The sequence below is a fragment of the Pelecanus crispus genome, chromosome 12 (genome assembly GCF_030463565.1).
Source record: "Pelecanus crispus isolate bPelCri1 chromosome 12, bPelCri1.pri, whole genome shotgun sequence".
Taxonomy (NCBI): domain Eukaryota; kingdom Metazoa; phylum Chordata; class Aves; order Pelecaniformes; family Pelecanidae; genus Pelecanus; species Pelecanus crispus.
This window is the reverse complement of record NC_134654.1, coordinates 13,464,302-13,487,012: the sequence shown is the minus strand read 5'-3', so window position 1 is coordinate 13,487,012 and position 22,711 is coordinate 13,464,302. Positions and strand designations below refer to the sequence as shown.

General features: G+C 54.8%; 1 protein-coding gene across 1 annotated transcript in view; it reads right to left on the bottom strand.

Annotated features, from left to right (window-relative positions):
- Positions 1 to 3,195: 3,195 nt before the first annotated feature.
- The window catches only part of STX1A (syntaxin 1A), an 84,631-nt gene continuing 65,115 nt past the window's right edge, over positions 3,196 to 22,711 (bottom strand). The window contains exons 5-8 of the mRNA XM_075719671.1: positions 15,601 to 15,709; positions 5,572 to 5,645; positions 5,093 to 5,229; positions 3,196 to 3,238 (exon numbers count right to left, since the gene is read on the bottom strand). Coding sequence (XP_075575786.1) covers positions 3,196 to 3,238; positions 5,093 to 5,229; positions 5,572 to 5,645; positions 15,601 to 15,709 — 363 coding nt within the window. The remainder of the gene's footprint in view (positions 3,239 to 5,092; positions 5,230 to 5,571; positions 5,646 to 15,600; positions 15,710 to 22,711) is intronic.

The following is a 22,711-nucleotide window of genomic DNA, read 5'->3' as shown; positions in this document are numbered from 1 at the left end:
TGTGCCTTGATGGGGTTGGGCCACAGGCCTGATGTCCTGTGAGCTTGTGCCACAAAAGCCGCTGCTTGGAAGAAAAAAAGTCACCTTGTGCTAGCAGTGGGCATTGCTGCAGGGTGAGAGCCTGAGAGGAGCTTTTTTGCCTGCCTGCCCAGGAGCAGCCCTGCCAGCAGTGTTATTGCTTCCTGGAGGAGGGGGCACAACGCTCTTGCTAGCTCAGCAGAGTAGAGTGCAGACTGTGGTGGCAGGGAGCTGCACAGGGGCAGGGGCAGCAGGCATGCGAGTGTCACCTCCAGCTCCCTTTCCTGTAGCCAGATGCATCCCCACAGAGCAAGGACCTTGCCCATGCCTGCCTCCTGCCGTAGAGGGGGGCTCCAGAGCCGGCGTGCCCCTGCTTGCAGGGGTCCCAGTGCCCCAAGCCCCTTTGCACACACAGGCTGCAGTGCTGTAGCTCACATCAGTTGTTGTGGGACTCTGAAATAAGGGGGCTTCGGTCTTGGATGTTCCCATGGTCACACCTACTGGGGGTTTGGGCAGGGGACCTGGGCTGGACACACTTCCCAAGGGCAGCTGAATGCAACCAGAGGCTTGTATTGTGGGACCTCTCTTAACAGTGACAGGGAACGAGCCGTCTCTGGGTTGCTGCTGGGCCGGGCTGCACCTGCCGAAGGCAGCACTGTGTCTTGGCTACCGCCTGCTGCCTTTCACCCTGCATCCGTGGGCACCACACACAGGGCCAGTGCCTGTGCTACAGCACCCAGCCAGGGTAGAGGAGTGCAGGGTTGGAGCAGCCCTGCCCTCACCTTGGTTGGAGCAGGGAGGTGACATGCTACCTGCAGCTGGAGTACTCGCTACCATCAAGTGCCCTTTTTCTGCTACCAGCATCTGAGCTTGTGTCCAGCCTCTATCCCAGTGTGTGGCTGTGAGCTTGGCCCCAGGTGCCTACCCTGCTCTGGGCCCCTCCATAGTGCTTTGGCATGTGCATGGGCCAGCTGGAGCCCTGGAGTCTCCCAACGAATGTGAGGGCAGAGCCCTGCCCCCCACCTGAGGAAAACGGATGGTAGTAACACAGGGCCCCTCCGAGCTGCCAGCAGGCTCCAGCCACCCCGCAGTGGCTGCATCCATGTAGTGGGTGCAGCGGAGGGCACAAGGCACCCAGGCACTCCCACAGCACCCCACTGAATGTTGGTGCCTCACTGGATGGCCCAGGGGATGAGCAGACAGAAGGACACTTTGCCAGGAGGAGGTGGCAGGGCAGGCTGATGCCAAGAGGTGGCAAAGAGATGGAAGGGGCAGTCAGGCGCTGCCCTGCTCAGGAGCTGGTAGAATAGAGGAAGGCTGCTGCTTCTAGCTTGCAGAGGGGCGCATGCAACAAGGGCTGCTCCTGGGACCATGACAGGAGAAAGCCCAACTGCCTCCAGCCTCCAGCCATGGGTGCCTACGTGGAGAAGTGAGGCTGGAAGCAGCCCTGCTCCCAGGCAAACACTGCTGGGGGCTGCAGGCATCAGAGCCACCCCCAAATGCTGACAGCCAGAGTCCAGGCCTGGGGGCAGTGGGAGCCAGGGCCACTGTGTACTGGGGCTGAGAACAGAATGATGAGGCTTTGGTGCAGGGTGAACGGCCAGTGAAACATGCTGGCCTTAAAGTACTTGTGCCCTCCTGCCCTGCCAGGCCACGTGGCAGGTCCTCACATGGCCTGCCCCTGTCCCCAAGCAACTGTGATGGCTCCAAGCAGCAGCTTCTCATCCTACACTGCTCCATCAGGCACCCACACGAGGGCATGGGCTTCCTTAGGGAGGGGGCAGCCCTGCCATCAGCAGAGCAGCAGGGATGGAGCCCTGCAGCTGGGCACAGCCACAGGACAGGCAGGGATGCAGGGCCTGGCAGAGTACACCCCTGGGGAAGGGCCCCATGAGAGAAGCAGCCCAAAGAAATGTGTTTGCAAGCACAGATGCAGCTGATGGACACAAGAGCTCTGGCTGGAGGTGGTGGGGAAGCTGGGGGGAGGTTGACTGGGCACTGTGCTCCCACAGACCCCTAACATTCTTCATCAGTCCCTCATCCTTGGCTGTCACTAACAGACTGCCCAACACAAGAGGAGCAGCAGTGCCCAAGGCCACCTCTGTCTCCACCTGATCCCAGCCAGCCACACAGGCTGGAGCAGTGATGAGGGCTTGGGTTCCTCCCCAGGGTCCCCCTTGCGCCCATCACCATCCCCTGCACCCTGCCTGCGCCCCGGGGCCGGTGCTCCCTCCACACAGACGCACCACACATACAGCATCACAAACAACCATGCATTAGAAACTGAAATGCTGCTGGGAGGCTTCAGGGCTGCGTGGTTCGCTCCTGTGCGGCTGCAGCCCCATGGCACGCACGGCTCCATCCGTCGCACACAAAGAGTCCCGTGGGGTGAGTCTAGCCGAAAATGCCGCCAAAGGTGGAGGCAATGACGATACCCAGGATCACGCAGCAGATTATGATCATGATCTTCTTCTGCTCAGGTGTCCCAGCACCAGGAGGGAGAGAGGGAAGAGGAGACTGTGAGTGTTGGGGGCAGGCTGGCCCTGAGAGCTGGGGGCTGCGATCTGCCCTGTTCCTGTTTGTCCATGGTGGGCTCTGAGCAGCACTGTGGGAGCCAGAGGGGCTCCAGCAGCCCTGGGGCAGGGATGGGCACCCCAGCTCCCCCTTCAGCCCTGGGCTGGCAGAGCCAAGCTGGTGGCCACCGGGTCCACAAGCTGCCAAGCTGCTACAGGACAAGGTGTGGGGACTGGGACAGGCAGCTGGCACTGCGCTCAGGGTCAGAGCTGGACCATGCCTTTTCTCTATTTTTTTTTGGCAAGGGATGTGGCGCTCACAGCAGGCCTGGCCCACAGGGTCCACCCTCTCTATTTTCCTCCCCTCCAAGTAGCACCCCTGCCCTATCGCTCATCATCGGTGCTCATGCAGCCTGTGCTGGGGAGCTCCGACTCAGCTGGTGGCACCGGCAGGACCCATGCTGCACCCAGTGGTGTGGGGTAAAGCAGTGCCCAGGCACTCCTGAGGGTGTGCCATGCTGCCTGCTCCTCCATGCAGGCAGTGGGGCAGGCAGTGGTGCCAGGCAGGGGCCTGCCCCTGGGATGGAGGTGTCAGCAGTGTAAGCAGGGGAAGACAGGCCCCAGCCAGTGCCATGACTCACCCGTCTGGCTTTGCTCTGGTACTTCACCGCTTTTTTGGTGTCAGACACAGCCCGCTCCACATAGTCCACCGAGTGCTCCACGTTGTACTCGATGCGGTCAATCATCTCGCCCTGCATAAGTGGGGACAGAGCCCATGCACCCATGTGTGCACAGACATGAGCTCCTTCCTGCTCCTCAGCACCGTGCAGACGTCACCCTGCCCAGCAGCCCTGCACGGGAGACAGAGGGACCGTCAGTTACCTGCAGGCAGTAGGTGCCCTGAGGTGCCCTGGGGTGGGGTCTCCAGACCATGGACTCTGTCCCAGAGGGCTGGGATCTCTGTGCACATCCCAGCAGGGAGGCAAGCAAGGGTGATGGTCAAGGGGGTTCTCCAGCCCAGTCCTGGCCTGGTAGCCACCTTGTCTGACGCCTCAGGTAACATCAAAGCCACAACAGGATCTACACTGACACTGTGCTGCACACTGCTGAAACTGGAGGCATGGCAGGGGAGCAAGGACAGCACCAGCAGTGCCACATGGATACTCAAGAAACCATGCACATGCAGGGATGACAGCTCTGATCCACACAAGTGCCCTGCAAAAAGCGGAGGGCCCCGGAGTGAGGTTGGCAAGGCTGGACTGCTGGGTCCTGCAGGGACTCCTGCCCCACTCTGCCCCCAGGGTTGCAGGGATGGGCTGGGGATGTGGACTCCTGCAGATGTGGGGATACAGACTGGGGCAAGCTCCCCCTGAGCCTGCCCACCTCCTTTGGCCCCCTGCTGACTGCACAGGGAAGCAGCCAGGTCCTGCAGCAGCTGGAGACAGAGTCTGACAGTTCATGTGACCAACAGGGTTGGCAGGGGTCCGGGGGGCTCAAAGCCCAGTGCCCTCCTGCATGGCATGGATGGAATCAGGGAATTGGTGCTACAAAGCTGGGGGCTCATGGCCAGCAGCTCTGCAATGCTCATTTCTCAGCCTAACACTGGAGAGCATGGGGAGGATGAGCCTTGCAAGCCCAGAGGTGTTCTGCTATGGTGTTACCCCTCTCCAAGCACTGGCCCCCACCAGGCTCCCTTCTGCCCCTGTCCCATGCCCGTGACATGCCAGCCTGGCCACATTGCCTAAAGCTGCTGCTTCTCCTTCCCACCTGTGCCATGCCTGGAACAGACCAGGCAGCTGCCAGCATTGCTGCCAGCCTCGCACCCCTCTGCTCCTGGAGTGACCAGCTCGGAGCCTCCCACCCCACAGAGCAATGCAGGGTGCTGGCGCAGTCTAGCCCTTAGAGTGGGGCAAGGCTCTGTGAATCCCCCACATCTGTCTGCCAAGGCAGACAGGATGGGTCATCAATGCCACCGTGCCATGGCCACCCTCGCCTGCCTGCCATGGGCAGGGCCTGGTGCCACATGAGAGCCACAGCCATGCGGGGCACAGCCATGCAGAGCGGAGCATGCAGCACCGGTGAGGGCTCGGCGGAGCTTTACCTGCCACTGATGTCTCCTCAGGCCGAGGCAGCATGGTGGGCAAGAAGGGGGTTGAGCAGAGACACTGGAGCACATGCCCAGCTGAAGGGCCAGTGCTGCGGACTGGCAGCACACATGGGGCGGCCTGGCAGGACCATCAAGACTGGCGGCACCCCGAGCTCACCCAGCAGGGCCCGGTGCTTCAAGGGAAGATGGACCACCTGCATGGCAGCCACCTGCTGCCCTCCTCCAGAGGCCATCACTGCACCTCCTGCCCTGGGCATGCAGCAGGCCCTGGCTCTGGGGTGCAGGGTGGGTAGCTCTGGCCCTGGGGAGCCCAGCTCAGCCCCAATGGGAGCCATGTTGGCCCCAGATGCAGTTTCTCCCCTCAGCAACCCCCCAGGCAGGGGACCGCCAGCAGCTCCATCCCCCTCCAGCCTCCTGAGGTGAGCAGGCCACTGGACCGTGGTGTCTCCCTACCTGGCTCTCCACCAGCATGGCCATGTCCATGAACATATCATGCAGCTCTCGGATGCTGTTCTCCAGTTTGATGATCTCGCTGTGCCGTGTCTCAATCTCATTCAGTGCCTGCTTGGTGATGTTTGAATCCATAATGATCTGCAAGAAAACAGGGCAACTGAGCACCATGCTCAGCTCCCCATATGGCAGGATTAAGAGCACCAAGAGAGGGAAGAGCAGGAGCCCCTCCAGCCACACCAGACAGGCAGTTTACAGCAAAACCCCACGCCACCCTCCAGCCAGGGCACAGCCCCTGCTCAGGCAGCATCCTCAGGCCAGACCTGAGCACCTAGATCCCACCTCCTGCATGGGCTGTGCTCATCACTCCTGTACTGGGGCTGCTGTGGCAGCACATCCACCAGCCAGCGCCCCTGGGATGAGGGGGCTGGCTTGGCTTTTGCTCTTGCAGGGCTTGGACCAGGGTTGATTTGCAGTGCTCACCCCGGAGGAGAAAATAGCTGGGTTTCCGCTCTCCAGCATGTCCTCCAGCTCCTCGCTGGTGGTCGTCCTGCCAGCTGCAAGTGACACAAGACAGGTCAGCTGTGAGCCCTCTGTCCCAGCCACGGGTCCTGCAGCCCTCCCGCAGGGCTCTGCTGGCTCCATGGCATCTCCCAAGAGTGGAGCGCAGCAAAGCCTCCAGCCCCGACAGCACACTGGGCAGTTTGAGGGGATGCCATCCCACAGTTGGGCTCTGTGCCAGCCCTGTGACCACTCTTTTTAAGGGGGTCAAGCTGCCAGCTTGGACCAGCTCCCCTGCCCCCCATCTGTCCCTCCTGGTCAAGCTGCTCATTCCTGTGGGGCAGGACCCCATCCTGGGCCAGTTCAAGGCCATGAGGACACTGGGCTCAGCAGGGCTCGCTGGCCTGGTAGGCATTGCTGCAGTCGCTGGGCTGCCTGAGTTTTAGCCCTGCAGCTGCGTAACAGAAACCAGGCTCCATCCTTCCCCCTGTGACACAGCCCTCCTTGGCCTCAGGGTGGTACCTTCAGCCCCGCAGCTCCTTCGGGAGCAATTCACCCATTGTGCATGGCTGCCTTCCCCTCCCCATATTCCTGCTACAGAGGAGAGATTAATCACTCTGTGGGTTACACTGATCCTCCACCATTAATTGCAGTGTGTTCTTCACCTAACAGCTAGGTAGGACCCATGAAATTACAGTGCTAAACAGAGATGATGGCACTGGGCAGGCTTTCGCTGGGGATGCCCAGTGGGAGCAGGGAGGGGGAGTGGGAGCAGGTCACAACTGTGGAGAGGGCAGGAGACATTCTACCAGTGTGATCAGGAGTGAACGGGGGTAGATAGGCAGGAGCAGCTAACAAAGCAACTTTACCAAGTCTGACGACCCCAAAACCAGCAGGCAGGGAAGGACTGGGGTCTGGTATGGTGCTCCCCCGCAACATGCCACCCACAGGCTCTGTCAGTGGTATTGAAAAGCACAGTAACATCCTCCAGGATGTCCTGGGCACCTCTGAATGGGGGAATGGAGGAGATGTGGCAGAACGCAGGGTCAAGCCCACAGGACAGTGCTCCCTGCTTCCAGCAGTGCCGCACCAGGTGGTTAGAAAAGGCAAGTGCCCGAAACCTTGAATCCAGTCCAGACCTTCACAACAAGTGTGTCAGTGTCCCAGGGATCACTGTGGGGAGCCCTGCCCACCCAGCCATGCCTGGCCACCACCCCACAAGCATGGTGTGTGCTGCCACCCTGCCTGGGGAGTTCCTCCAAGAAGGACACCTCCACACTTCATTACATGGCTCTTTCTTTGAAGGTCCTGCACCTGGGTTGGAGTACCAGCACAGACTGGGGGATGGATGGATGGAAAGCAGCCCTGCAGAGAAGGACTGGGGGATACTGGTGGGTGACAAATGGGACATCAACCAGCAATGTGGGCTTGCAGCCCAGAAAGCCAAGTGTCTCCTGGGCTGCATCACCAGCAGTGTGGCCAGCAGGTCGAGGGAGGAGATGCTCCCTGTGTGGTCCACTCTCCTTAGACCCCCCTGGAGCACTGTGTCCAGCTCTGAGGTCCCCAGCACAAGATGACAGTTTTAAACTGAACAAGGCTGGGGTTAGATTGGACATAAGGAAGAAATGTTGCACACTGAGGGTAGTGAGACACTGGCACAGGTTGCCCAGAGAAGCTGTGGATGTTCCATCCACAGCTGGAAGTGTTCAAGGTCAGGATGGATGGGGGCTTGAGCAACCTGATCTAGTGGAAGATGTCCCTGCCCCTGGCAGGGGGTTTGGACTGGATGGTCTTTGAAAGTCCCATCCAACCCAAACTACTCTGAGTTCCTATGATTCTCTTGCCGTGAGATGCAGAAATGAGAAGACCACCCAGAACTCCTGTGCTCTGCTCCTTGCTGGGGCCCCCCATGCATGGGCACCCTGACTGTCCATGATGGGAAACCGTGTTTCTGGCTTCGCCTCGGGAAAACAATGCCATATCAGCAGATATTGGTGGTGATGGCAGCCAGGAACATGCGGGAGCTTGCAGGCTCTGGGCAGTGTTACCAGCACCACGTGGAGATTGTTTGCTGTCTCCCAGCACCAGAAGGCTGCATGAAGGGAAAGGGAATAAATCCAACCACACACACTCAATGAGCAGGACACTCCAGTACAAAGGCTTTGTTATCTGCTAACGCAAATCAGCTCTGATTTCCCACCAGACCAACAGGTTTTACATCCATGGCTGGGCCAGGAATGTGTCGCCTCCTTATCAAAAGCAGGTAAGAAAGCTTTCTGTATGCTTTCTGGGCCACATGATAAACAGCGCACCAAGACCAGGAAGGGTGGCAGGGTGCAGAAACATGCTGGGGTCCCTTGCAAACACTGTCTGGGACCTGGAGCTCTGGGAGGCTGGAAGGCACACTCTGATATGTGTAGCGGGCACCTAGGATCGTTCCCCTGATCTGCCTCATGCCTGCATGTCTTCACCCAGAAGTGAAAGTGTTGCATGGCTCCTTTCTGCCTGCACCAGATTTGTTTCTTCTTCTGGGAACACAGGCAAGGAAGCAAGGAGTGGGCTGAAGGGACAGCAACTAAAGGGAGAAGCTCTCCCAAAGGTCTCCAAGGAGCAGGACTCGCTAGAGGTCTGTGACAGTGCCCTGAGCACAGGGGACACAGCCTACATACAGAGTTGTGAAGGGGCCTGGCACCCGAGAGGTGATGTCTGAAGCCTGTGTCATCCCAGCTGCATTGGGCAGGGCTGGATCCAGTGCAGCAGTTCCACCAGCACCTGCAACAGCTCATCCACAGTAACCAGCACAGACAGGACATCGCAGGAGAGAGCAGGAGCTGAGACCTGCAGACAGGAGTTCATGGGACTTCTGAAAGCAACATGGACCTGTGACCAATAGGTGGCACAAGAGAAGGAGATATTTGCTGGGGTCTCCGAAAAACAGTTACAGTTGGAAGAGAAATAGAAAATAAAAAAAGAACAAGAGAAAAAATAGTGGCCAGGAAAGAAAAATGGAAATTCCTTAAAACAAGATTTTTCTTTTATTGGTTTTCTTGAAATGAAACACTTCCTCTGCAAGTTAACTGCCTACGACCAGGAAGGAATTCCTCTATTATTTATGTGACTAATATATCATAATCTAAAAAGCTAATGGGATTTTTATTAAAATAACTGATAGTAACGGCTCAGTGACACTGCGACCATGGCCCAGCTGGCTCTCGCAGCAGGGATCCAGGGCACAGACCCTACAGGAGCTGGCATTGTTCCTAGCACACCCAGGGCTGTCTGACGGGAGCTTGGGACAGACAGCCTGGGATGCATGGGAAGAGAGCAACATGGGATGAGCTCGGTCCTGCTGTGTCTGGACACTGAGCTTTCAAGGTAACAGGACAGCTCCTGGGCCAGTGGTCCAGGTCATGGCAAGCTGTGGTGCTGTGTGGGAACTGGAGCACCCAGACCTCCCTGAGACCACACACTCAACAGGGAAAGCAAAGAGATGCACAGAATGGTGTCCCAGACAGTGTGGGGAGAGCACTAGGGCAGCACTGCCAAATGTCCTGGCCTCAGGCTCTCCCAGCAGCAGTTTCTACTGCTGTAGCTCTTGGGGGACAAGCAAGTTGCCTTCAACAGACATGAGGAGCCTCAAATGAGCCCTGCTCCTCCTCTGGTACCAGGGGCTGGAGGGAGGGACTCAGCTGAGTGGCTCAGCAGGGAGCCCAACCCACAGCTCATCGCCTCTCTTCTGCAAATGGAGTACATCTTCAAATCCAGCTGCATACTGCAGGAAGACCAAATAATGAACAGAGCAGACCTTAAGAATGTCTTTAAAAAGTACAATAAAGCTTATAAAAAGGAACAAAAGGGACTTGCCCAACACAGCAGAGAGATGATCCATGTGTGAGACATTAGCACCAAGAACTAGAGAGGGAGAGGAACCACAACCTGCTCCTCCGTGCTTGGTCTGCAGCCCCAAAGAGAAGCAGCTGGAGCCAGATGAGAGGGACTCCTGCCCCACAGCAGAAGCCATCACTTTGCAGAGCAGGAGTGGGGATCCTCTGGGGTTGGGGGGGGAGCGCTGAGCCAGTGTGTCCCTAGCACATGCAGGGCCCTCACCAAGCCGGCACCCATCCCGCAGCACGTGAGCAGGGTGCTGAGAATGGCGTGCAGCAGCAGGGCCAGACAACACAAGCTGTAAAATCAGGTCTGGAGTAGCTCCAAAGAGTCCAAACAAGAGCAACAGGAGATGGGGCTGGAGACAGGACTGGAGACAAAGCTACAACGTAGGGCTGGGGTCCTTCCAGGACACATGGCTAGAAAAAGACTGGGGACACTGGCACAGGTTGCCCAGAGAAGCTGTGGATATCGCATCCCTGGAAGTGTTCAAGGTCAGGTTGGACAGGCTTTGAGCAACCTGATCTAGTGGAAGATGTCCCTGCCCACAGCAGGGGGGTGGACTAGATGATCTTTGAAGGTCACTTCTAATCCAAATCACTCTGAGAGTCCATGATCCTATGACATGACTACAACAAAGATCCAAAGTCCAAGGGACAGGGCTGGAGACAAGCTATCTTGAACGTAGATCTGAGCCCACCCCAGGAACCAGGCCAGAGTCAGGGCTGAAGAGAGGTACCTCTACAGCACAGCTCAGATATGGGCTGGGTGGCTGAGGCCTGATCTTACACAGCTCCTGAACCCACAAGCAGAGGTAGAAGTCCCATGTGAGGCTGGTCTAGATAACTAAGACTTGTTAGTGCCCCCAAAGCCCTGAGAAGCTGCTGGTTTGCAGCAAAAGAACAACCTGACCCCTGTCTGTACCCTGTGTGAGCTGAGTGCAGCCTGCTCATAGCTGCAGATGAGGGCTGAGCTCTGCCATCTGTGCACTCATGGGTCTAAGGAGCTGCGTAATGCCAATGTCCACTTGGGTTGATCACCCTCCCCACCTTCCCCAGCTCCAGGAAAGGCCCATAGCCTGTTTCCAGCCACTGTTACATGTTTTAGGATGACAGAACATCACTCCCACCAAGGGTGACCAGCGACACCTACGTGCCAGCTCTTCCTGACTGTTGGCTCCTCACTCTCAGCTGAAAGTGCCCTGGTCCCAGGGAGAGAGAACACGGGCTTGAACAGCACAAATTTACAAACCCTCCTGTTGACTGTGCTCAACTCCAAGCAGTCATTGGCACAGTGACAAGGAGGAGCATGCCAGGCGCAGTGCATCAAGGGTTACTTGCTCTGCCCAATTCAAGCACTAGAGACAGCCCCGAGAGCAAGCAGTGGGATCAGCTCCAGGAGATGCCATGTCTCCCACAGGCAGAGGTGGGATGGGATGCAGGATATACATTCTCGTCCCAGCTCTCACCACCTCCTCACTGCCCTGTTCCCCTATTGCAGAGCATGGGGCCAGTAAAAGCTATGACGAGGCTAAGGATGAGAGCAAAGACATCACATGAATTAACAACCGGACAGCCAGTGCAGGATTGGCAAAGGCCATTGCTAGTCAGGAAGAGTTTACTTTAATGCTGAGCCAAAGCATGAGGCCCAGAGGCTGCATCTCACCCATGCTTGTCCAGCACAACACTTGCCAAAGCTGTATAACCAACCTGCAGGACCCCAGAGGACTTCCCAGGGAGTCCACCACCTGCTGGCTAGGCTTCCTGGTTTGGAAAGGCTGTCATTAGCTCCTCAACAGCAATAAAATCAGATGAAAGTGTGCTAGATACTTGGTTGATCTGCTGCCCACATCACCACAGAGCTGCTGCACAGCCACAAATGGGAATGAAAGGACTGAGTCAATGCAAGGTGCCCACAAAGGGAGAAAAGCCTGGGGAGAAGCCCCTGCCCTGAAACTTGGTGAAACACTGGAAAATCATGAGAACTGGACCTCTGCCTCCCCAGAGAGCTCCAGAGTACATCTGCCTCTTACTTGGCATCTCTAGAAATTAAAGTTTCCTGGGGAGAAGCTCTACCAATGAGCAAAGCAGCACAGAGTATCGCTGGGAGCTGCAGCACAGAGAGAGAAGCAAACTCAGCCCTGAGCTGGCAAGAAGAGAACAGTGAGAGATAATGCACAGGTCATGGTGCAGCAGGGTCATCAGAAGCTCTGGGACAGGCAGAGACATGAAGCCACCGAGGAGACATTCCACCTCAAGGCCACTGCACAGTCCTTGGCCCTGCGATGCCCAGCTGGATGGAGTGACCATCCCCATCAACCAGCTCCCAGTGTATGGGGCAGAAGCAGCTCCATTGGGGAGTGCAGGACCCTGGAGAAGTTCCCAGGGAAGCCTCTGGTGCCACAGCTCACACCCATCACCCAGCTGATGCCAAACACCAGTTTGCCCAATTCTGTATGCCAGATGCTCTATACATAGGGAAGAGTTCAGGCACCTCAGGGCTGGAGAAGTCAAACATGCCATGGATGAATTAACTGTAATGGCTCAGCTGTGCTCCTTTGGCTTGCAGCATCCCTCCTCCTGGCAGCAGGGCTGCATGAGCACCCACAGAGCAACAGCTAGGGCTCAGGTTGGAAACACCAAGGACAAGGCACCTTTCCAAGGCTGGGATTCTCTTTCTGGACCTAGCTTTCAAGCTCTCATTAGATACAAATCCATACAGCTCATGGAGAGATGGATAACACTGCCCTGTCCACCCTTGCATGTATTAGTAACTGGTATGAGAGACCTGACCCACTTGGCTGTCCTGCAGCTCAGACAGGTCTAGCAACTGCCTGCAGTGGTGTCAGGAAGAGCAGACTTCAGCTATAAAAGCCTGCCCAGCACATCACAAACTGCCACCTGCCTCCATGTCCCTCAGGACCCCTTCTGCTCAGCCTGCAGGGGCCGCAGGGGCCAACTTCCAGCACTGTGCAGGCATTTTCACCCAACGAGATGCTTTTAGCTCTGATAAATCCCGTGGTCATTCTATTTAAATAAGCCTGTCTCAGCACCAGGAGCTCTGGGATGACCCAGGGCTGCCCAGAGGAGCCACCAGGGCTGGAGCAGCCCCCAGACTCTCCTGGCTCAAGGGCAGCTTGGGATGCATCCACAGCTTGCCTTTCTGCACATCAATTAACCTGGTCTCACACAGTGGGGCCGGGGCTGATTAATTCTCGCAGTGCCTTTGGAGACCGCAGATGCTTTATTTTTGGCTCCTCGGTCTCACACGTAACGAAACTGTTCATAAAAACAAGTAGCGTCTGTGCAGCACCTCCATGGCTTCAAAGCTGCACACCCACCACAGAGAGCTCCTCCAAGCCTCAAATCTAATTTCTCTGGGAGCAAAACATAATTAGATTTAAGATGTCATTTCTCATAATGAACAAAATGGAGAGGAAGAAAATGAAGGAGCAACACCTCCCACCACAGGCAGCATGGAAGTTTGTGTCTGGTGAGCACAGCTCCCAGCAGCAAATGTGGGGACAGTGCTGGGGGGAGGCATGGTCCAGCCAGAAGACAGCCATCTGTTCTGCCATCACCAACCCCAAGACACATCCTGTGATCCCTCCATGGCATCTGTGGTCTCAGTGTGTTTGTGAGCAGAGTGAGTTGTAGTGGGGGTGAGGGCAACGATCAAGGCTGGGGCAGAAGCAGTGTGAGAGAAGAGGACATCCACTTCATCACATCAGACAGGCTTCCGGGCTCAGCATGTGCCGGACAGGCAGGGGTGACAGCGAGGATCACTGAGGCACAGCCTCTGGCGCACACAGACACGGTGGTGCCTACACAAAGAGAACGAGCAGATCCTGAGAGGGCTGTGGGGAGCCCCAGGGGGAGGCTATGGCCTGGGGCAGTGATTCTACATCACCATTTCTTCTGCGACTGGCCCACTTCCAGAGCAAGAAGCAGATGCAGTTAGGACAGAAAAGCTCGCCAGGTGCTGGGGAGCCTCCCCAAAGCAGCTGAGAAGTCCCTCATCTCATAGTTTCAAAACTCAAGTGATTTACTGGCTTTGCTATCAGAGCTCCTGGCACTTTCCATCTTTGGATTCATCAGCTGAAAATGAGAGCTGAGGATTTTGTAGAGCTTTGTGCAGTCACCACATCCCAGCTGAGCTCTGTTCAAAAGAACCTGTTCAAGAGCCCCCAGAGCAGCAGGGACTGAATGTCCTGGCTGGGACACCCCAGGATAAACAGAGCCCTCTGCCCAGGAAGCAATCCTGATAAAACCTCAATAAGCTTGCTGCTTTTGATGAGCCCTTTTGCCAGAAGAGATTTTCCACTGTCCCAACAGAGGAACCCAGCTTTTGCAAAGGACTGTGCACTGTGTACCTTCCCAGCACAGAACCCATCCTGCATCTACATCTGCTCCACACCTCCACCCCAAAGGGAAAACAGGTCCCCCACTGTAACTAACTAGAACACCTCCTCTGCACCCAACCACTGCACCACGGTGAGTCCTGAGCAGCCTTTTCCTTGCACCCCATCAATGCTCTGTTGGGCACTGACAGCCTGGCAGGACAGACAGAGTGAAGACAAGTATAATTTAATATATCTGCATAATTTAAGCAAGGCATCAGAATCCTTCCAAAATCTGGGAGTAGAAAAAAACCAGGAAGGTCTGCAGACAATTAAGTACCTGGCTAAGTCCTTTTGAATCTTCTCCTCTCTTAGAAGTGAGGCATAGGGATACCTTAAATTCCTGTTTACCTCACAAGCCACCCCTGTGGGTATCACAGGGCTGGGTATCACCTACAGAATGACGTTAGCTGAGAAATGAGTCAGTCAGCTGGAGCACTGACACACTCATCATCCTGCTTTACATTAAATGCTAAGCTCTTGTTGAGCCTCATGTCAGTCAACCTTTCCATTCTGCCATGGATGCGAAACATTTCTATTATTATTATATATCATAAACACTAATCTTAACACAGGAGAGGCTTGCACAGCCAGGTCTCCTTCTAGCCCTCCACAGAAACTACCATACCCCACTAGTACCCATATTCCCAGGCATCTGCAGCTCATGAAGGACATTCCCACAGGTGACCATCAAGGACACCAGTCTGACTCAAAGATCTCCTTATTATTCATGCTGAGTTGTGACAGGGAAGAAAAGCACCCATTTGTTTGTGAGAAAGAAACTGAAAAAAAACCCCAAACCTGAACTAGGCTTCAGACTCTTTCCTTTCATGCACAAAAGCACATGATGTCTCTCTGACAATGAGATTATTTGCAAAAATCTCTTTTAATCTCCGCTTGCCCTGACTTCTTTCTCCCTTGCTTGCTTATTCCCCTAATTACAGTGGTGGTATGGTTCTTTGCTAGGAGAAGACCATGTTTCTCTAAAACTAACCAGGTATCACAAATTGCCCAGAAGAACCACCAGGAGAGCAGGTTTTGTGAACAGGCAGGACCAGACTTCTCCTAAGTGACGGGCTCTGGGTGATGTAGGGAAATTTTAGTGCTACAGTGGTGACAGCCTCAGAAGTGTCACCTGGGGCCCACCTTTGGCCAGAAGACACCGCTACTCTGCCAAGAGCCATCACAGTCCTGGATCCAGGGAGATGCCTGGGGCAGGCACCAAGGCTCATGATCCTCCTGCGGCAAGGGAAACCACTAGGAGCAGCAAGTGCCCCCATCTCAAGAGCTCACTTCTCTGGTCTTATATTTGGTTCAGTTCACCCATGATGAAAAGCACCCAGAGGAAAGGCAAGACAACACATGGGAGTCAGGAATTCCCACTAGCTTCTTTGAACTCAAAATTAGCTACAAACAAGGAAGAAATTTCTCTCCCTATGCTGTCTGCACTCTCTACACAGCGTTTAAGAAAATCTGAGGGGAGTTTTTGTGCTTTGTTGGATGCAGCTTGACACCGAAATGCAAGGTACCAGCACCTGTCTGTCCCCCAGCAGGGCCCATGTCCTGGGTGCTCCCACAGGTACATGCACAGCCCTTGTGCACCCCCAGGTTTTCATGGGGGAGCTCTGCACAGCTGTGGGAGCAGCTCTGATCTGGCAAGAGCCGGTGCAGGATGCGGCCCCACAGCGCACACAGCCTGGCTGCATTCCCCCTCCAGGTTTACTCACTGATCTCCAGCTGCCTCTGAATCCTGCCCTTGCAGCGCTCCCGGTAGTCGGTCTGCGTGGCGTTGTACTCAGACATAACCTCCACGAACTTGCGCGACAGTGTTGAGTGCTGCAGAGGGGAGAGGAAGAGAGAGCAGAGGTGAGGGTCCCACGTGAGGGAGAGACTTGCCACCCCTGAGCTGGGGGAAGGCTCAGCCATGAGCACCCCCACATACCTCTAGCAGCCCAAAAAGCATTTCTAGCCCAAAAGCTGCTCCGAGGAGTGTGACGAAGTGCAATGGGGGCAGCCGGGGACATGGCCCTGCTGGGGTGGACCAGATGTGCCCCTCACCCAAGCCCAGCCCAAGCACAGCCTTCAGCCCCCAGAGGACACCCTGGGGTGGTGGCAGACCCGTGGGTAATGGCTGGCAGCACCCTCCTGCACCACACCACAGCTTGTGCCCAAGCAGCCCAGAGCTGAGGCCATGACTGTGCCCTGCATCGAACCCTGCCTGCCTCTGCCATGCTGCCAGGATGTGCCAGACCTGGCATGGGAGCATGGGCATGGCTGGTAGGGGCGGGGCCAGGGCACACAGGCTGAGCCAAGGGGACAGGGGATGTCCAGCGTAATTGTCCCTGCTCCAGAAGCACGCTCTCACTTTTCCTTCCCACATTGGAGGGCTCCCCCAAGCACCAGCCCTACAGGGACGCAGGGGATGGCTGCTTGCCCCAAACTGAGTGGCTGTCTTCAGAGCTGCCAGTCCAGGGCAGATGGTGTGGCAGAACTGTCATCCCCCACATACAGAGCACCCTCATCTTATTAGGCTTATTCTCCAAGACATGCACCAGAAAACCTTGGAATTACACCTGACCAGGGTCCAGCAAACACACCCCCCCCCCCCAGTGCTGGCTGCTGCCCCCGAGGGGGAAGCTCACCCCTACGTGAGCACCCACACTGGGACCTGACTTGCTGTCTGATCTAGTTGCCAGGCTGAGCACAGCAAACAGCCCTGAAGATGTTCCAGAAGCTCAGGACAGAGCATCACATGCATCCTCCATCCAAATGCTTATATGTCTTGAATGCGCTCTTTCCCCAATATGCCAGAAATTGAGTTTCATAGGATCACAGACTCACAGAATGGTTTGGGCTGGAAGGGATCTTCAAAGATCATCCAGTCCAACCCCCCACTGCCGCGGGTAGGGACATCTTCCACTAGATCAGGTTGCCAGAATGTAAAAGCCTTTAGACTGCTCTTCGGGCTTGTGGAAGGCTTTGTTTGGAGGTAGTTTTCCTTGCAATTAAAAAAGGGGTGCATTTCCCTTGTCTTGTTCTTGGGGATGGTTGAGTTTTTTATAAAGGCACAGAAAAATCCACCCTGCAGCTGGGAGCTTCACTCTGACTGATGGCACTTGTACAACGTGAGGAACTGCCAGCAGCAGAACATGGGACTCAGCTGTGACCACCAAGGGGGGCCAGAGCAGCAGCTCTGCTAGTGCCAGCTGCCCTCACACCACTCTGAGCTCCTCACCCTCCATGGTGGACAGCAGTGTGCTCCTGTCATGTCCACTGAACCAGGTGGAAAATGCTGGCAAGGGGGTGTCATGGGTTGCCCTTGGTGGAAGTGAAGCTCTGTCACCCTAAAACATGTAACAGTGGCTGGAAACAGGCTATGGGCCCTTCCCAGAGCTGGGGAAGGTGAGGAGGCTGATCAGCCCAAGGGAACATTGGCATTATGCAGCTCCTTAGACCCATGAGTGCACAGATGGCAGAGCTCAGCCCTCACCTGCAGCTATGAGCTCACAAGGGGTACAGACAGGGGTCAGGTTGTTCTTTTGCTGCAAACCAGCAGCTTCTCAGGGCTTTAGGGGTACTCTTATCACAGAATTATGGACTCACAGAGTGGTTTGGGTTGAAAAGGATCTTCAAAGATCACCCAGTCCAAACCCCCTGCCAGGGACAGGGACATCTTCCACTAGATAAGATTGCTCAAAGCCTGTCCAACCTGACCTTGAACACTTCCAGAGATGGGGCATCCACAGCTTCTCTGGGCAACCTGTGCCAGCGTCTCACCACCCTCATCATAAAACATTTCTTCCTTATGCCCAACCTAACCCCACTCTCATTCAGTTTAAAACCATTGCCCCTTGTCCTGTCACTGCAGGCTCTGGTCAAAAGTCTTTCTCCCTCTTTTCTATAAGCTGCCTTTAAATTTTGAGCTGCTGCAGTAAGGTCTCCCTGGAGCCGTGTCTTCTCCAGGCTGCAAAACCCCAAACTGTCACAGCCTTTCTCCATAGCAGAGGTGTTCCAGCCCTCGGTGGCCTCATCTGGACCTGCTTGCAGGTCCATGTCTGTCTTGTGCTGGGGACCTCAGAGCTGGACACAGTGCTCCGGGGGGGTCTCAGGAGAGCAGAGCAGAGGGGAAGCATTTCCTCCCTCGACCTGTTGGCCACACTGCTGGTGGTGCAGCCCAGCAGACGCTTGGCTTTCTGGGCTGCAAGCCCACATTGCTGGCTCATGTTCCATTTGTCACCCACCAGTATCCACCAAGCCCTTCTTTGCAGGGCTGAAAGCTTCCCTTTCCAGAGAAGACAAATCTGGTGCATGATTTCTCAAGAAAAGCCAAATCCGATATTGTGTCAAGCAAGAAATGCTTCTGCGCTTCTTCAACTGTGCAGCAGAAGCAACAGCATGTGACTGATGGGCCACATCTCACACACCCATCCTGGGCACTCAGCATCACTCTCACATGCAACAGGCACCTGCAAGGCAGGACCAGACGACGGTACTGCTGCAGGGGGAAGACAGGTGTGTTACCCAACCTCACCCCATGGATTGCTTGTGCAACCCAACCCAGGGAGAGGGGAGCAACAGGAGATATGGGGAAATGGTGGAAGGTGAAAGGAGAGGAGGCGATGGAAAAAGGATAGGAAAAGAGGACACTCAGGAAGGATCGGAAAGAAGATACAGAGGGACTGACGCAATGAAGAAACTCCCGATGAGTGTTCCCCCTGGGACTTTCAGGGCCATCAGCATGGCCTGAGCTCACCCTTAGAGAGTTACAGCTCACAGAAAGCTGAACTGAAGGGCTGTACCCAGCCCTGCTGAGCTGGAGCAGCTCTCAAAGCCTCTGTGCTGGGGGGGAACCGGTGCAACACAGCATCTCTGCAGGGTCAGATGTGGCTGGTGCACACTGGTGCTCAGACACTTCTACCGGGTGTTGGTACACCCAGAGCAGCCCCAGCCAACACACCCCTACCTCCAGGAGGCGGCACTTGGAAACATCTTGAAGTTATACTTGCATTTGCTTTGCAGCTATTCTAAGCAAGCAGCAAATCAGTATTTATGGCAGCGTCTCAGACTCAGCTCATCTTATTGCTCCTCTGTTGGCAATCCTCACATGAAAGCCCCCTGGCAGCTTCAGCAGGCAGCCTGGCCCAGCCCAAAGCAAGGTCAAAACAGCTCCTGAGCATCAAGGCTTGAAATCCGGCAAAGATGTGATATGCCATTCAAGCAACTCTTCTTCTGCCTTTTAAAAATTGTTTTCCTAAAATCCACTTCATTCTCATTCAGCTGAAAAGTATCAACATATGTTGTTCTGCAGCCAAATATAGCCTGGGTGTTGAATGACGCCCCTTTCTGCTAATCAGTATACCACACCATACCTCTTTTATTTCAGAAGTTATTTAATTTAGTTATTAACTAAATAATGTTAGATTGTTATTTTATGTTCCCACGGGCATCCCACATGTCTACAAAACGCATTTGATTTTTGAAGGAACACAGAGTTTCACGCAAAATGGGCTGGAAAAGCATTTTAAATGGCTTTCAGTCATTAAAAAACTACCTGAATATTCAGAGTAAATAAAAAGCTTATCAAAATGTACCTTGCATTTGAAAGAAACTCATTAAAAAGCAAATATTAACTAAAGTTTGGAAATGGGGATGTTTTAGCCAGGGCCAGCAACTCTTCACTCCTTAAATGTGGGGAAAGCAGCCCAATTTGCTGAACCACCAAGCTGGATTTCCAAAGAGCTCACACAGCTCTGGGTACCCACAGGGGACTTTGAAACCCCCACAAAGCATACACTGAAATCTGGGACCTTGGCCTTCAATGTTTTTAATTAAGAGAAAGACACTTCTGAAGTGCTCATCCCATGGGGGTGCCCAGGGGGATGCCAGCCTTCTTCCTGAGCCTGTCGGGGCTACAGGGGGAGCAGAGATCCCACTCCTGAGTTCCCACCAGCTGGGTTTGTTTCAGTGTTTGAACTAGTCTGAGTGCAGTGCGTATTTCCACCGCATCAGCTAGATAAACCAAGCCCAAAAGCAACTAGAGCAAAAGCTATTCTGAATAACAAGGGCCAAAAGTACTGACATTTGGAAGAATGTTAATAGCAGCTTTTGCTCTGTTATGAACTCAAAATTTGACACATATAGAAACACAGAAAATACTGTTGAGACATCTGGGAACCTGCATCACTGGCAACATTTCTAGGCTGGGAATGCCCTTGGGAGCTGCGACCCCAAAGCCCCCCATATGTTTCTGCTGCTAGTGAGCTGACCAAGGCCCCATATGTTTCTGCTGCTAGTGAGCTGACCAAGGCAGGGTGCTTTATTCAAACTGCTGCTGTGAAATGGTGGGAAACAGAATGGTTTTAACGTAATGAATTTAGAACATGAAACCAATTTTTCCTCGGTGCAGAAGCAGTCCAGGAGCCAGGCTGTCCCTGGGACCAGCTTGCAGGTCATGGAGTTTGGGACAGCCACCGACTGATGGACTTGAGCTCCTGCACAGACCAAGCTGGGACACAGGGAATTCCAGTTAAATATTAAGGGGGAAAAAATCATCATAAGTGGTGAAACACTGGACTGGGGCCCAGAGGACCCATGGATCGATGCCCTGATGTCTGCATCCTTCTAGATACTGAGAATGCAGCTGGACAAGGCCATGAGCAATCTGATGTGGCTGGAACTGTTCTGTGGTGGGGGCTGGGATCTCCTGAGCTCCCTTCTCTCCAATGTGCTGTGATCCCACAACGAGGAACAAACGTGGTTGCCAGATTTGTAGTTGGGCCGTTGCTTGTCCCTGGATGACCAGGAGTCCAAGGGGGACACCCATGCTACAAACACAGCCAGCACCAGCTGCAATAGCTCCATTGCAGTGTGGTGCCCCCACTGAGGATCTGTCCCATGGCATCAAAAATTCAAAACTGCACCAGCAGTGCACTGGGGCAAAACCAACACAAGCAAGGGCCAGGGACTTTTTCACACTAATGGTATGTTCCATCCAGAAAAATGCCTTAACTCAAGCTCACCCCACACTGTTCCCTGGGTGACAGCTACAACAGCCGCATCAGCACAGCTCACCCATCAGGCATACACAGCCCGGCAGCACTGCTTCCCAGCCCTGCCAGAGCTGTCAGCTCCTCTTACCCGCAGTGTGCAGTGACAAGCAAAGCCAGCAACGTAACCCTGGAACAACACCGCTACGTGCACAGCTTACCTCCTGTCCTGCACACGTGAGCATGCACACTGGGCATGCGCACTGCTGGGCACGGGGTCCCAGCATGGGGTCGGCATCCCTGGGAAGATGAACAGCTGCAAAAGCCCAGAGTCAGAGACCACCCAGGTCAGAAGCCAAAGTCCCGAAGTGGGGGAGTGTGCTACATTGCCCGCCTCAGCCTCCCAACACAGGGGCTCCAAGCTGCAGCCCGGAGAACCTCCTCTCCCCTGATTACCTGCAGAGCCTAAAGAAATTATAAGAAATGCCAAAATTGCAAGAAAATCTCCCACTTCCTTGATTGGTCCATGGCTGAGAGAGTTGGGGTTGCGCAGCCTGGAGAAGAGAAGGCTCCGGGGAGATCTTACTGCTGCTGTTCAATATATAAAGGTGGCTTATAAGAAAGATGGAGAAAGAGTTTTGACCAGGGACTGCAGTGACAGGACAAGAGGCAGCAGTTTTAAACTGAAAGAGAGTAGGTTTAGGTTGGACATAGGGAAGAAATGGTTTATGATGAGGGTGGTGAGACACTGGCACAGGTTGTACAGAGAAGCTGTCGATGCCCCATCCCTGGAAGTGTTCAAGGTCAGGTTGGATGGGGCTTTGAGCAACCTGATGTAGTGGAAGATCAGGCAGGGGGTTTGGACTGGGTGATCTTTGAAGGTCCCTTCCAACCCAAACCATTCCATGACTCTATGGTGGAGCAGAGCCCTAAATCCTGCTCTCCCACGTGTTAGGATGATGACCGAACCACAGAGCTTCAACACGGAGCAAATCTAAACCCTGCTCAAATTCACAGTCCTGGGCTACACAGCAGCAGTTTGTGGCCACCTCTAGTTTCCTTGGACACTACAGAAGTAATGCATTTGCCTGGGAAACATGGGCACACCACAGCTGACACCAGGGACAGCCACCTTTGACTGCCACCTCCCCTCTCCCCCTCCCTGCCACTGCCACCTGGCACCTGCATTTGACATGGCAAACAGCTCCTGAAGGGCACAGCGCAGAGCACAGCAGAGCGGAAAGCCTGGGGAGGGGGGGTTTGCAGCACTGCGGTCAGCACACAGCAGTGTCTCTGGAGTGGCAAAGGCAGAGGTTTTTCTTCTTGGAAGAGATCTGCTAACTCCCCCCAACACTGTCCAGCTAGAGCAGAGCTCTGCCTGGGCCAGGATCCCTCCAGGGAGGGACAGGAGAGCTGGCATGCAGAGGGACTTACTGCTGTCCTGCTTTGCTGTGTGCTGTTGCACCATTCTTTGCTTTGGCTTTGCTCTGCCCTAGAAATTCTCCTTCCCACTTGCTCTAGAGACAAGCCTTTCTCTTGCCCCAGTTTTGCAGAGGCCTGTTTCCTCACTGCCTCAGGCTCAGCCATGACAGCCTCTTGCCACTTGTGCAGGGCCGGGAGGATGCTGTGCTCCGAGCTGGGAGCTGCCTCTGCAGAGGTGATCAGTTAATGTCACTGCTGTATTGATTTGGCATGGACTACAGCATGGGAGAGCAGATTACACGAGTGGCTTCCCAGACTGAAAAGGAGATAAACTATAAACACCAAAACTGCTCTGGCTTCACTGCAGAGCACTTAGAGAAAGTAGGATTTTTACTGAGCTGTATTTGTGTGTAAACCCCCTGTGAGAGCA